At 39.9% G+C, this 15,700-nt stretch overlaps 1 protein-coding gene across 1 annotated transcript in view; it reads right to left on the bottom strand.

The window, feature by feature from the left end:
• Positions 1–15,209, bottom strand: part of LOC129222629 (glutamate receptor ionotropic, kainate 1-like) — a 116,879-nt gene extending 101,670 nt beyond the window's left edge. Inside the window, 2 exon segments of the mRNA XM_054857195.1 lie at positions 11,070–11,231; positions 15,164–15,209. Of these exon segments, the coding sequence (XP_054713170.1) occupies positions 11,070–11,231; positions 15,164–15,209 (208 nt within the window).
• Positions 15,210–15,700: the final 491 nt, after the last annotated feature.

Raw genomic sequence — 15,700 nt, 5'->3', positions numbered from 1 at the left:
TACTAAGCGTCAGTATAGTGCTTTAACCATTGAAAATTTAGTTAGTACTTTCTAAATTCAATAATTACTTAATTCAGCATAACAGGTACATTATCAATCTCATTTGTTTTAAAATTTTCTAGACTATTTTAAGCTTTACTAAAAATATTAATTAGATTCTATCAAAATATTGAGTAAAAAAATATTTTAATCCAACTACTTCGCCACAGCAACGCGTGGCTGGGTCAGCTAGTATATATATATATCTATATATATATATATATATATATATATATATATATATATATTTTTTTTTTTTTTTTTTTTTTTTTCAAATTCTCAACAATTATGAAGCAGTTAAATTGAGTTCCTTCTTTTGCAACAATATATTAACACAAAAATACATTTTGACTTAATTGGATTAAAAGTGCTAAAAGTTATAAAAAATCAAAAACAGTAATTTACATTTTTCTAATGCTTTTTTCAAAATACTGGCTCTTAGGTACATATCTTGGGAACAAACTGCGTCTGCATACCAAATTTAATGGGTCTAGGCTTTACAGATATACTGAACAGTCAAGCATTGTGTTTTCACTTACTACTGTTGCTCTACTTTCATCATGTGAGAAAAGTATCTGCAACAGAGCGACAAAATTAGGGTTTACCATCCCGCGCCGAATTCAGTCCCGCGAGATTTCGGGATTGTAAAGAACCAATCCCACGGGATCCCGGGATCCCACGGGATTAACTTCATTAATTAAATTTTAATGTCAAATAGAAAAAGTTGTATTTTTTTGGAAGGACTGATTTTGTTACTTTTTGTGTGAATTAGTAGTTTTTCCGAATCCCGTTCATCAATTGTTTCGCACTACAAAGTCGATTCCCAATTATCGTTTAGTACACAAAGTGTGTCCTGAAAATTTTCAGTGCTCTTAACAAAATTTGTATGGAATGGGAAATACATTTTGCTCAAAAAATGATAGGTTTGATCAAAGCTGTTGCTCCACATTAGCTGGTTTTACTGAAATTAGGGGACATTTAGCAAACGAGCCCCATTTACTTCATCACCTTCTGATATTGATTTTTTTCTTCTTATGCTAGGTTTTTGCTCAAGAACTGATAACAGACAAAAACGATGCCTATTGGATATGTGTTTTGCTGCATCCAATTTAAATTGCTTTGCTAATACCCTTGTTTTTTGTTGGTCATTGTACTTGCCTATTTGATTCATTACAGCAAGTGGTGAATGCTGGTTGGTTACACCGAGTTGCAATCTTATATCTCAGAATTTTTTTTGGGGTAATTTCGCTTGTTTTACCTCTCACGTTTAAGCGACATTTAAAAACTTGATCAGTTTAACTTACTGCACTGTCATGTGAGTCATCTCATCCTGTGTTTCATCTACGTTTCTGTCGCCTCTTTTAGAGTCGTGCTGAATGTATAAATAATGTCAGGCTTTTCATTACTTTCTTCTTTGGAGTAAAATATTGTGCACTTTCGGGATTGAAAACCCTGGACAAAAGTCCATCTTTAACGTACGTAAAACCATCTCAATTTTTTATATTTTTTTAATATTTCCTCAAAGCCTTAACTACCTATTTTACTTCGAGACGAAAACATGCCATTCTGGTTCCGTAGCAAAATCCAGGATTTAGAAAACCCACACCCTTTTGTTTACAGACAAAAGTACTTTTCGACTGTTCTTGTTTAAACTTCACTTGAACCTCTATACTCATTATCTACACGGAGCAGCAGGTATTTCAGAACAAATTGATGTTTATAGAAAAAAGGGAACAAATTATGGGAAAAAAGCATTTTTTACAAATTCGAGTTTTTGTGCAGGTGGTCAGATGCATAAAGAACAACCTCATTCAAAAAACCCACCATCAGCAGCACTGAAAGTTTCTATACGCTGTCAAAACCGACTGCAGGCAATAAGGAGATGAGTCTTCGGAATTTTGGACATTATTTCTACAATAACAACTCTGAGAGCTGCAATAGTGTTGTGGGAACGACTATTGGAGTTCCTCTAACTACGTCGCACACATTGTAGTCTATTGGATTGAGATCTGGGGATCTGAGGGGTCAAATGATAGGCGTGACAAATTCGTGAACATTTTTGCTTAACCAATCTTGAGTTCTTCTGGCTGTATGGAATGGTGCCGAGCCTGTTGGAAAATATACGTTCTCTCACGTGCTACAGAAGCGATCCAGGTCTTGACAACTCTGTCCAAAATCTCTGTGTGAGCAGTTGCATTTACTCTGGCACCTTGACAAAAACAAAAAAAGAGCCGGAGGCATCACATGTGTTTCACTACACCAAGAACCATCCGTGATGCTGAAAATTTGGTATACATAACCGTTGGTGCCACATCAGAGTTTTTACTCAGGCAACGATCTTTTTTGCGGTTCACCGTTTGGCCTGAACAAAATTCTTCACATCTGAGAAAAAACAAAACAATCTTGACTCCTCAGGATGTTTTAGATTGCTTAGAAGGATCTTAGCTCTAGTCAAGCGGTTAACCGTGGTCCTGTTGCACATGAAATGTCCTCTCTGCATCACGTATGATTTGTAATGGAGGTTATTATGAACCACACGTCGGATAGTAGTCTCATCAACCTGCTGTTCAATAGCAAGTGCCCTTATCGATTTCCAAGGGTCCTCATTGATAGCAGCTTGGACCGGTTGACGAATTCTGGTGTCCTAAGACTGTCAGAACGTCGACAATGACGTTTCCTTTGCGAACCTGCTACCACATCTCCCTTTGCAGCTCCCAATTCTCAAAGAACCTTGTAAGCACCGATTGGGCAACCTTCAAGAATGCAGCAATTTCTGAATCGGTCTGCCCTGCAGCCAAGAAGACAATAACGGCATGCATCTTCATTTCCCAAGTAAGAATAGGGTTTGACAAGTCTATCTCAAACGAAAAAATCTATGTTTCTGTAAAACACAGAAAAATGTGGCTCCTATAATGTGTGTCCTCAAGTAGCTGCTGCATCCTGTATTTAGATTCCCCTCTTGTTTTCATGTATTGGACACTCATCGATTTGTGGCGCCACCAGCGCCCGCTAGGAGGCGCACTCCTTTCCTCAAGACCGAACTGGATGCAGGGGCAGTAGGTACCGGAACGCGGACGAGCAACTACCACCAACGTCAGCTCCTCGCCATTTCTCGTCCCCAACTACAACTTGTAAACACATTGTAAATATCTATGTAAATAGTCAGTCAATAAATAGTGTAACCCGTACCTACAACTGGTGACCCGAACCGAACATGGACCTCCAAGCATTGCAGGAGCAACTCGAGGATCTTAAATCAACGGTGCAACGGCAACAACAGCAAATCGTGCTGTATGAGCAGCGTCTGCCGGCAGCGACGAATCCTGCCCCCTCAGCCGACCCCCCCCCAACTCCATCTGCCGCGTCACGGCGAAACTGCCTCCCTTTTGGCCGGAGAAACCCGCCGTGTGGTTCGCACAAGTCGAATCGCAGTTCCTGCTAGCTAACATCACCCAAGACACCACGAAGTTCCACCACGTGGTAGCAAACTTGGATAGCCGTTATGCGTCGGAGGTGGATGACATCATCATCAATCCCCCCATTTCAGGCATGTATAATCACCTGAAAACAGAGCTCATCCGAAGAATTTCCCTCTCTGAGGAAAAGCGCGTTCGCCAGCTCCTCGGACGTGAGGAACTAGGAGACCGGAAACCTTCCCAGTTTCTGCGACATCTGAAATCACTGGCAGGGACAATAGCCATCCAAGACACCCTGCTGCGCTCTTTATGGCTGCAACGGCTTCCCCCTCACGTACAAGCCATCCTCTAAGGACTTTCTCTCCCTCTTGACGTCATGGCAGAGACAGCGGATCGAATATCGAATCAGGGAGATTCCTCTAGCACCGCTCCACAGTTCCGTTCATGCACTCCACCCTGCTGCTTCCCCCCTACCGATTTCGCCGCGCTCAGTGAACAAGTGGAACTTTTATCTCAGCAAGTAGCAGCGCTCGAAACCAGTTTCGGCCGGTCAAGTTTTCGTGCTTCCGAAAGGGATTCCCGCGGCAGATCAAGAGATCGCCGATCTAGGGGCCAAGGAAATTCCACCCCTCGTCACTCGCCCGACCCAGCGGCGGTCTGCTTTTATCATCGGCGTTTTCAGGAGAAAGCTCGCCGTTGCACCCAGCCCTGCTCTTTTCAGGGAAACTTCCACGGCAGTCAATAGCGGCGACTACCAACTGCCAATCTGGAGGAAGTCGCCTTCTTGTTACTGATCGCTTCACCAAGCAGCGGTTCCTTATTGATACTGGGTCGGACCTCTCTGCCTACCCCGCTTCCCTCGTGTCAACCCGGCGCCCGGACCCTAACTTCCAGCTGTGTGCAGCGAACGATTCGTCTATCAACACCTATGGAACATTGATGCTCCAATTAGACTTCAACCTGCGCAGAAGTTTTTCTTGGCGATTCGTTGTGGCAGACGTTTCCCTCCCTATCATCGGCTCCGATTTCTTGGCATACTTCCATTTGTTGCCGGACTGTCATTATAAAAGACTGATTGATGGGACCACCGGATTTTCTACCACCGGCCTGCCGTTAAATTCAGAGCAGCCAAACGTGAAACTCCTCCAAAACAACTCCTCTCACTTTCACGAAATTCTACAGGAATTCCCCGACCTGATTCGACCAGCCGGAGCTGTGCGCCAGGTCCGGCATTCCACTCTGCACTACATTCGGACAACTCCTGGACCTCCGGTTTCCTGTCGTCCACGTCGCCTTGCACCACATCGACTAAAAATCGCTAAGGCCGAATTTGACTCAATGGTGCAGGAGGGTACTGCACGCCGTTCCGAAGGACCCTGGGCCTCCCCGCTGCACCTCGTTCCCAAGAAGTCTGACGGCTGGCGCCCGTGTGGCGACTACAGACTGCTGAATAGCCGCACCATCCCAGATCGTTATCCCGTCCGGCACATTCACGATTTTTCACATAGCATTCGTGGGTGTACGACATTTTCCGTTGTCGACCTGGTGAAAGCCTACACACAAATCCCTGTAAATCCGGAAGACATCCCGAAAACGGCTATCATCACCCCCTTCGGACTCTACGAATTTCCTTTCATGAACTTCGGGCTTCGAAATGCGGGCCAGACATTCCAGCGTTTTATTGACGAGGCCCTCCAAGGATTGGATTTCTGCTTTCCGTACATTGACGACATTTTAGTCTTTTCGCATTCAACATCGGAGCACCGACAGCATCTCCGCGCCCTGTTTCGTCGTCTCTCTGATCACGGACTCCTCGTCAACGCCTCAAAACCCGTTCTTGGAGAAACCACTGTAACCTTCTTAGGCTATGAAATATCAGCTGAGGGTACACGCCCCCTGCCAGACCGCATAACCGCTCTGCAGAATTTTCTCCGACCAGAATCCGCTCGTGATCTCCGACGATTCCTTGGGATGATCAACTTTTACAGACGGTTCCTGCCATACGCCGCATTCTACCAGGCACCTCTTCATGACTCTCTCTTGGGCCTGCGAGGTTCTCAGCCCATCCCTTGGACTCCCCAGCTTGAGAAAGCATTTTCCGATTGCAAAGCAGCTCTGTGCAAGGCAACGCTCCTGTCACATCCCGCTCCTGAAGCACCCCTGGGGTTATTCACAGATGCATCCACTCTCTCCGTCGGGGCTGCACTAAATCAGTTCATCGACAATACCTGGAAGCCACTTGCATTCTTTTCTAAAAAGCTGACATCCAAGCAATCTGAATGGCCGGCTTACTATCGTGAACTTCTCGCCGTTTACAACGCAGTTCAACATTTTCGACACATCCTGGAAGCTCAACACTGCACTATTTACACCGATCACGAGCCGTTAACCTTCGCGTTCCAGCAGAAGCGAGAAAAGCTCCCCCCTGTCCAGCTTAACCAGTTGTCGTTCGTTGGGCAGTTTACAACTGATATCCAGCACGTCAGCGGCGCAGACAACGTGGTAGCCGACGCACTCTCCCGGATAGCAGCATTATCGCCTACCCCGGTCAAACTTGAGGACCTCGCCAGGGCACAGGAATCGGACCTCGAGCTGCAGACGCTGATGAATCAAGATTCTGCACTGCAGTTTCGGACAACGGAGTTACCAGGATCCGATGCCAAACTAATCTGCGACGTTTCCACCGGAAAGCCACGCCCCTTTGTACCTGCTCAACTACGCCGCCAGGTTTTTCATTCCTTGCATGGTCTCAACCCTGGAGCTAGGGCTAAGGCCCGACCGGTTTCCGCCCGTTTTGTCTGGCCTCGAGTGCAGAGCGACTGTCGATCTTGGACCCGGGCCTGCCTAAGCTGCCAACGATCGAAAATCACTCGCCATACGATGTCCCCCGTGGAACAGTTCGCTCCATCTCCCATCAGATTCAGACACGTGCATACCGACATCATCGGACCCCTCCCCGTAGCGAAGTCCTTCCGCTATTGCCTCACCGCGACTGATCGTTTCACACGTTGGACGGAAGTCTGGCCACTAGAAGGCATTACCGCGGAGGAGGTAGCTAACGCTTTCTTCAATGGTTGGATTTCCCGCTTCGGATGTCCCGAAATTGTCACCACCGATCAGGGCCGTCAATTCGAATCGCAGCTCTTCAAACGCTTAGGCATATACACAGGGTTCAAACGCTCGAGAAGCACTAGTTACCACCCTTGTGCCAATGGCATGATTGAGCGGTTCCATCGGCAGCTGAAAGCATCCTTAATGTGCCACTCCGACTCTTCCTGGCTGGAAGCCCTCCCGATAGTGCTCCTCGGCATACGAAGTGCGGTCAAAGCAGATCTGGACGCCTCCCCTGCGGAATTGGTGTATGGAGAGCCTCTTCGTTTACCAGGGGAATTGATAGCACAGACTGCAATAGAGGAGCTCCCGACGGACCCTTCCTCGCTCGTGGACCAACTTCGGAGCCACATGGCCAGGCTGCGGCCGACCCCTGCAGCTCGGCACTCCAGGCACACACCTTTCGTCTCCAAGGATCTGGAGAAGTGCTCCCACGTGATGCTGCGGGATGACACCATTCGAGGAGCCCTTCAGCCTCCCTATTCCGGACCCCACCGAGTCGTCCTGCGGCAAGGTAAAACCATTGTCATTAAAGTCGGCACAAAGGATACAAGGGTGAGTCTGGATAGGGTGAAACCCGCCTATTCCTTGGACGACGACAGCAAATGTTTACCTGCTGAGCCGAAACCGCAGAACACCGCTCCAGAGGCTGCTGGAGGTGTAACCACCCGTTCTGGACGTCGTGTCCGTTTCCGGGACATCTTCCAAGCGTAAGCAATGAACTACCAAGGGGGGTGGTGTGGCGCCACCAGCGCCCGCTAGGAGGCGCACTCCTTTCCTCAAGACCGAACTGGATCCAGGGGCAGTAGGTACCGGAACGCGGACGAGCAACTACCACCAACGTCAGCTCCTCGCCATTTCTCGTCCCCAACTACAACTTGTAAACACATTGTAAATATCTATGTAAATAGTCAGTCAATAAATAGTGTAACCCGTACCCCCCCCCCCCTACAGATTGTTTAAAAACTTCGACATCACCGCCGCATCTTTAGTAGAAGCATAAGCTGGACGCATTTGAAACCTTTAACACATTGAATATTGAAGCTATCAATAAATTCCCCCTAGCCGGAGTTATGGCAGAATTTCAAGCAAAAAGCAAGCAATTAACTGTTAGTGCATATTTTTACCACATGTGTAGATTTGGAAAAATAAAGTTTTGCTTTTTTTTTCGCGAGGATAGGTACAAATAATTAAGCCTACCACAGTATAGAAGTAGCTTTTGCTCAGATAAAATCTTTCAACCATGTAAGAAGTCCTTAAAAAATTCGATAACCAATAGCCCCACCTTAAGAATATTTTTTCATAACGTTTAAAATCATCATTACATAAATATTTTACATCGAAACTTTTCATAAGATGGATAATGGTTTAAAAATTTTAAATTAAGATTTCCATGTTTGTTTGTTTTCTTTCAACATATCCATTTTAAAAGCGCAATCAAGTTGCAGAAATCTAATAAGTATTTTTCTCGAATCATTGAAACAATGCACTACGAATGAAAGGTAGTTCCAGAATTAAGAAACGCCATAACTACTAAAAAAAACTGATTCACATTCATCAGTGAAGTTCTCGTTATTATAATACTAAACTTTAGCTATCTTCAACCGTAGTTATTTCAGCATTCTGTGCAATATTATTAATCATGAGAAACGTTGTTAAATGCGAATTCTGAAGGATAAACTTTATCACAGGATGTCAGCTAAACATTGTTTACGGAACTTCAACAACTTGGTTCGCAGTAGTTTAAATGTTAGATTACGAACACCAGCCCACCATTCGGAAATCTGTGTTAGCTTGCACATCCGTTATCTCAATGTAACTATTTACGGGCAGTTCATCTGTGAAGCAAGCGTTACTCTGTTAATTCATTTAATTAGGTCAGACGGAATGCTATCAGTTAGACTAGTTAATAGAGTTTCAGAAATAAACACTCACAAATGTGTGTTAGATAGTGAAAATAAATTTCATAAATTCATTCATAAGTTTTATTTAAATACTGCAGTAGATTTTTATCTAAAAAGTCTTTGTTAACGAAAATAAAGGTACGATAATTTGGACTCAAAAAATTTCACTGTTTTTTAAAACTTTTTAGGTACTTACTGTACCTACTAGGTGATTCCCTTGCTAAAAGTTTACTAAAGATTTTTCTCACCACTTTTGGTGAAAAATACAGAGGCACTTTATATGTTGATAGTTTTGTCGAAAAAAAAACGATTTATATTTAGTTTTTATTACGCATTGCTTCAATTCATTGCCTTTGCCTTCAACCTGGACATTGATCCAAATGTCCATGAGTTAGTAATCTAAACTCATTGCAGGATTCTGCACATTAGTTATGTTGCTGATAAAATCACGAAAGAAAACGCTAGTATTAACAGTGTTGGCTTGCAGTATAACTTTTTAAAAATACTTTAATGAAAGAGAGGCAAATATTTATTATTTATTTATTTATTTATTTATTTTTTGCTTTATTGCTCGTTGATTTAGTGTATAGCATGCCGAGATTGAGACCTATCAGTGCAATTGGTAAGAGCATCGAATAATAATGTGAAAAATGATGGAGTCGATCCTACCAAATGCCAGAAAACGTATTGTTTAAATGATAACTAAATTCTGATTCAAATTTCCGTGAATATATAATCTCACTCAGGTGAGTTCAGAATTTATAACTACAGTAGTGTTGTTGCATTGAAAAATCAGACAGAGGAGGAAAAAAAAACGTTTATTTTAACATGGCACAGACGACGGACGGAGAGATGTGATGTTGAGTCTTGCACTTATAAAAAAAAATGTTTGGTACAAATCGTAAGCAATTTTTTTATCTATTTTTTTAAACGTCATTTCGTCAAGTGTTTTTCCTGTTGGTAAAATATTAACTACAAGCACGTACGTGGCATTATCATCGAAAACTAAAAGTCGCCAATATGAAGCAAAAATATACCACGGGCGACGTGAGGGGTTTTGAGGATCAACCCCCTCTCCAACAAAAGTTTTGGTCTTAACAATATAAGTCACTAGCAGTACCCACACAGCGATGCCTGTGCTAAAAATTTAAAGAAAATCCGCTGAATTAAAGAAAAACAAATTACATCGAAATTACATTTGCAGTAACTTTCAAATGTAAAAAAACTCCATAATTCATCACCTAATTCGCCAAGCGACTTTCTACTTAAAAAGAAAATAAATTAACATATGCGCAATGAATCTTTAATAATAATAAAGTTGAAAGTCTCTCTGTTCGAAGAATGCCTGGATGTCTGTAAGATGTCTGAATCTCTGTGACGCGCATAGCGCATCGACCGTTCGACCGATTTTCATGAAATTTGGCACAAAGTTAGTTTGGGGGTGTTCACCTCGGGTGTTCACCTCGAAGCGATTTTTTGAAAATTCGATGAGATTCTTTTTCTATTCCAATTTTAAGAACAAAAATATCATAAGATGGACGAGTAAATTACGAAATTATCATTACGTGGAACCGTAACATGGGCACACGCCAATTGGCGAGATACAAAATTATCATAACGTGGAACCGTAACATGGGTACAAGCCAATTGGCGAGAAATTCGCCATACATTATTTGTAAATGTACAGGCGAATCAAAAGACCTTTTAATTTTTCTATTACGGGCAAAGCCGTGCGGGTACCACTAGTTTAAAATAAAGTAATAACAGTAAAATATTCATAAGCAACAAAGGCAACTTCCTCCAAAATGTTTTTAAAAAAGTAATTGAAAAATTGTCTGGAAAAAGGACATAGTGTTATAGTTGAAGATTGTCTGAGAAGTGGACCTAGTGTTATAGCAATTTCTCGAAAGAGAAGACTTGAAAATTGGATCCATTGCAATCGCTTATATCTCCTGTTCTTAATTAATTAGGGAAAAGGGAACAAACATCATCTTGTTTGGAAAGGAAAACCCTTTCCAGCGATATATAATTTTTGGAGGTGGGGGGATTTTTTACCCACTGATTAGCCGAAATTTAGCTTAATTAGTTAATTAAAAAAAACTAATTCGAAATTTAGAATTTCGGCTTTGAGGTGCACTGGACCTGGGTATGTTCGAATTTTTGTACCAAGTTTCAGGGCTGTAGGTGCTATGGGGTCTTCTGGCCATCGGGTACAAACAAAGAAACACCGTCACCTTTGTATATAAAAATTTCTAATTTTGCAGTTTATTTGCGTATAAGGACAGTTATGAAAAAACTCTCAACCCTCACCCCCTTCTCTCCTCTACGGAATTTAAATACCGGCTTGGTTATTAAGTGACTGTCGCGAAGTTAAAAATCTTCCAAACCTCCCCAGAACTACGAAGGAAGAGCACGTAGAAGTGTTTTAACGTCGTGAATTTTTATTATTTCACACAGAATTAATTATGCTTGAATTGGACTTTTTAAAAATGAATTTTCCTTATTAGTGAAATACTTTATACAGCCTGTACCTTCCCCCATTTTAGTACAGTAAATACAAAAAAAAATGTAACAAAATGCTCCAACAAAGTAAATTCACCTTTCTTTGCTGCGTGGAAAGAATCATCAGGTGGAACGTATTGTATATCGTATTGGAGGGATGTGTTAGGCAGAAGAGAACGGTCTCTGTTCAAACGATAAATTCCGTACTTAAAGGCTAGCTCCGAAGGACTTCCACGTTCTAACTCACTGAAGATAGCACCTGCAAGGAAAGAAAAAATCTTTTTAAATTATTGTATTTTTATGCGTACAGAAAATTGTGTGATACAGAGTTTGCAATATTTCTATAGCAAGGTGCAATTATACACTGTTAAAACTACAGGTTGCATTCGGCACCTTTCAGGGGTGAAACGCTTGTTCACCATCGGCACCCAATACGGAGCCGGAATTTCACCTCTAACTGGGGTGAAAAACAGGCACCTTTCAAAAAATAGGCAGCCGGGGTGAAAAGAATGAACCTTCGGAGAGAGAAATGGCACCCTTACTGTAGATCCTCCCCCCCTCCCCCGTATTGTGTGCGTTTTTGAATACAGTTGTGTATTTTTCTTTTTTTAATAGTTTTGTTTTGATTCATGATAGTCTACGTTTTGCACAATTTTCACATTGCATGAATTCAGTACTGGAAATGATTAAAACTTGTAATTACAGCATTTGACCATATTTCAGAGTTTTCAACATAGTTAAGAAGTGCTCATTGCTTTAATTCATCTGATCGTTTTCTACATCAGTGTTTCTCAACCTCTTTTGACCCACGGGTCGGTAAAAACAAATGAAAAACATTTCGGACCTGTGAAATTTTATCCTTTTCTTAAAAATAAATAAAATAAATAATAATAATTATAATAACTCTCGGGGCGGTAAAAAACTTGTAAAAAAATTCTGCGTACTGATGAGGGTTTTTTTTTTTTTTTTTTTTTTTTTTTTTTTACAAAGTAATATTAAAGATGAATAAAACAATAAATATCTACAGACTTTATTTGGTATCAAAGAGTTGTCACAAATATATTTAAAGTTAAAGACGAGTAATTATTTGAATAATCATAGTTAAGTTAATGATCATTTGTGAGAAATAACCGCACCGAAAGTAAAGTGTAGATGTACTTATGAATTATTTACATGAACAGCCAAAAATATTCTGGGATATTCAAGTTACGATAAAACAAAATCGTTTCTCAAACGTTCAACATTTCAATCAAAATAACAATAAAATAAAATGCGCATAAAATTTTTCGACAGTTAAAAATTTAAAGAAACTCCTAACACTATCGAATAACCGCTAACAGGAAATGATTCAAACACTTGAACGAAAAAGCAAAAGAAAAAGATAGACGGAGAGAGATTTCTTTTTTATTTTTTGCACTCGCTACACGAAGCACAAGAATCATTTTTATTTAGGTTCTCACTTGTTGGTTATTGAAAATATCATTGCGGTTACTATTTCGGTGATTAAATGTTGCTTATCGAGTACTCAAGAAAATAATGATAGATACATTTAGTAGCGTTTTGTGTGAATGATGGAATTTTCACGATAGTAACGGTAACCTGAAAATAAACAACTAATGGTACTACGGTATCGTAACGGACTAACGGTAACTGAAAAGCATTAAACGTACTTTTAACTATGTTTGAAAGCCCTAAAAGCTACAAAGTGATCAAAAGCTGTACTTACTTGTTATTTTAAAGAATTATCCTACAAAAGTTGAGATTTAATCCAATAGTGTACTTCATTCAATGTGAAAGACGTAGAAGCCACGCGTAGTGCAATCTATCATTCGTCCGCCATATTGAAGTGGTTGAATGGTGAATGTATGCCGGAAGCGCATGCGCCAGCAAGCCATTTAGCGATTGCTTGCTGTTTTGGCACCCCTGTCTACGACTGTCTGCTACTTTCGCACCTCTGCTTTACTTCCTGGCCAGTATGGCACCCTTGGTCACCATGCTTTCACCTTAGGGGGAATATATTCACTCGTCTGGAACCTCTGGTTATAACAGTGTATTCCTCGAGATATAGCAAAAGTTTATGAGAATGTTGAGTTAGAACTGGCACGCAATGGACATTTAAAGAATCAATGATGAATCAATGCTGTTCTACGTACATTTCTCTGACCAGTGCTCTCTCTCTCTCTCTCTCTCTCTCTCTATATATATATATATATATATATATATATATATATATATATATATATATATATATATATATGTATGTATGTATGTAAAGAAAAAATACAAAATTGCACTGTAATGTCAACGCAAAGCTGCTAGAAACAAAAACAGTACAAACATATTCATGAAAATACAATCAATTAAAAGGAAATTGCAAAGAGCAAGAAAACGGGAACAACACCAAAATGAAAAACGTGGACCAGGGATTGATATTTTATCAAGGGGAAGACCAATCTCTTAGTTCACAAGGTCCTTTCTGTTTAGAAAGAGGAAAAGTCCCAAAAACATGCTACCTTCCATGAAAGTTTTGAAGAACAAATTGAACAAGAAAGCTTTAAAGAATTTGCATTGCATGAAGATGCAATTGCAATTCCATCTTTCATATTTTTCAGGTTAGTTTTTATTCTTTAATGCTTTCTTGATCAATTTGTGCTTTCAAATGGTATTTTATTTAAACCTTAAAGTCTTTTATAATATATATGTATACACACCACCGGACAAAGTTATTTAACTAAGAGGAAAAAAATTTTTTGGAGTGAAGGAAGAAGAAATTTAACTAATTCGAGCATACTTTACATAAACTTCATTTCTTCCTGGACGAGCGTTTAAATTTGTCAACTGTCGTGAATCGTAAAGCCTCCATAGTTAAAGAATCACCATATTTCACACAAGCGTGGGAGAAAAAAAGCTAAACAACAGCCCACATGTTGTAGAAACTTCAACAAAACGTAAAGAAAACAAGCATGATCATAAAATTTCATATGAAAAAAGACATTAAACAGGAATAAAACCAGTTTCTACAAAAGTCTTGTTCAACTTTTATGCTTCATAACCTACACGCATTTACCGACAGGTATTGCTGAACGAAATTGTGTTCCCCTACTATGGAATATTTTATTCTTGCTTTTATGAATGAAAATATCTCATGTTTTCCCTTACGTGCATTTGAATAAGTTTACAGTACCAATTTTTTCTGGTGGAAGAGAACAGGCAATGTATAGTATGCAAAACAACATTCGATTAATGAATAAATTAATATTATCGTTTAAATCAGAAAAACAACTACTAAAATGAAGTTCTTAAACAAATATAGCATTCCCGTTTTTAAATTGAATTTGGTATTCTTTTTATTTATTCAATTTAAGTATTGCTATTTTTTGGTATAGAAAGCTTGAATCGTCTCTCTTATTTTATGACTAACATAATGACTTTTTAATGAAAATTTGTATGTTGTGGTCATCATGAAACTTATTGTCAATCTTATGAATTCCTGGATGTAACACATAATCGCTCATATAATCGTGACTACAAAATCCTACTATTCACAAAAGCAGGAAGATTTTGATAGTTGGAAAATTTGCTACTTTAATACACTGCCGTTGAATTTTTGGCACTAGTGCCTGTGCGAAGAATGTTTTTCTTTTGAACGCGTGAACAAATAGAGAAATGTTTATTTGCATAGGATTCCCATAAAACTGCTAACGCAAAAATAGACAAACGTACCAATTTCCGAACTAAAGAAATATACCCGCAAAGGCTCAATCAAACAGTAAAAAATTGAAAGATCATTTATAGAGCATGTCATATTTTACTTACAGATAATTTATTTGTTAATAAATAGAAGATTGCAACACATAAAAAAATTGAAATCATGATAATATTTCCGATCATTTTCCAACTCAAATTGCTCGAGCAGTCGACATTTTAATATGATTTATCTTACACATTGTTGCACTAGATAAGCTATAGTCATTCGAGCAAAGGATGGCAAAAATCAGTTCCTTTTGTATGGATTAACGCCAAAATTTTATCAGGGTCTGTTTCCGGGCAGGTTTACATTTATTACCAATTTCATCTAAAACGCAGCATTACTTTTTGAGATATAACACTCGCAATGCACGAGAAAGAACGTTCCGTTACACCACCCAATTCTGAGCTATTGGCGCCAAAATCGAATCAGCTCTTGTATACCCTCTAATGTCTTCCAGTCGTTGAATTTTTGTTTGATTCCGGTCATTACTTCTCGAGATATAGCAGTCACAAGTAACAAAAAAACGTTCAAATGCTTAATTCCTGTTTGAACTATTGGCACTAAATTGAGAGTAATATAATTGAATCAGCACCCTGTACTCCTTATGGCCAATACATGCACGAAATTGTGTTTGGTATTCCCGTTACGTCGGGTGTCCAAGAGTTACCTTTAGAACAAATACAAAAAACCGGTCACACACCATACAGACACACAGATACTTTCCAAAAATGGTTCTCAAATTCATATTTAGGGAATTAATGTGCATCGTAAGTAAAGTTTGAAGCAAATATATAAATGAATGGAAAGTGTAAGAGGAATATTAATACAAAATAGTACCTTAGAGTAAGAAAAACGAAAAATTTAAAGTTCTTACCCCGTGGCCAACTGAAACAGAAAGACTTTTTCATTGACTAATTTTCCAATCATGCACAATTACCTTTTACCCGCGGCTTTGCTCGCGTTAATGTAAATTTTGT

This window comes from Uloborus diversus, chromosome 1 (genome assembly GCF_026930045.1).
Source record: "Uloborus diversus isolate 005 chromosome 1, Udiv.v.3.1, whole genome shotgun sequence".
Taxonomy (NCBI): Eukaryota; Metazoa; Arthropoda; class Arachnida; order Araneae; family Uloboridae; genus Uloborus; species Uloborus diversus.
The sequence above is the reverse complement of the archived record's forward strand: the minus strand, read 5'-3'. Positions and strand labels throughout refer to the sequence as shown.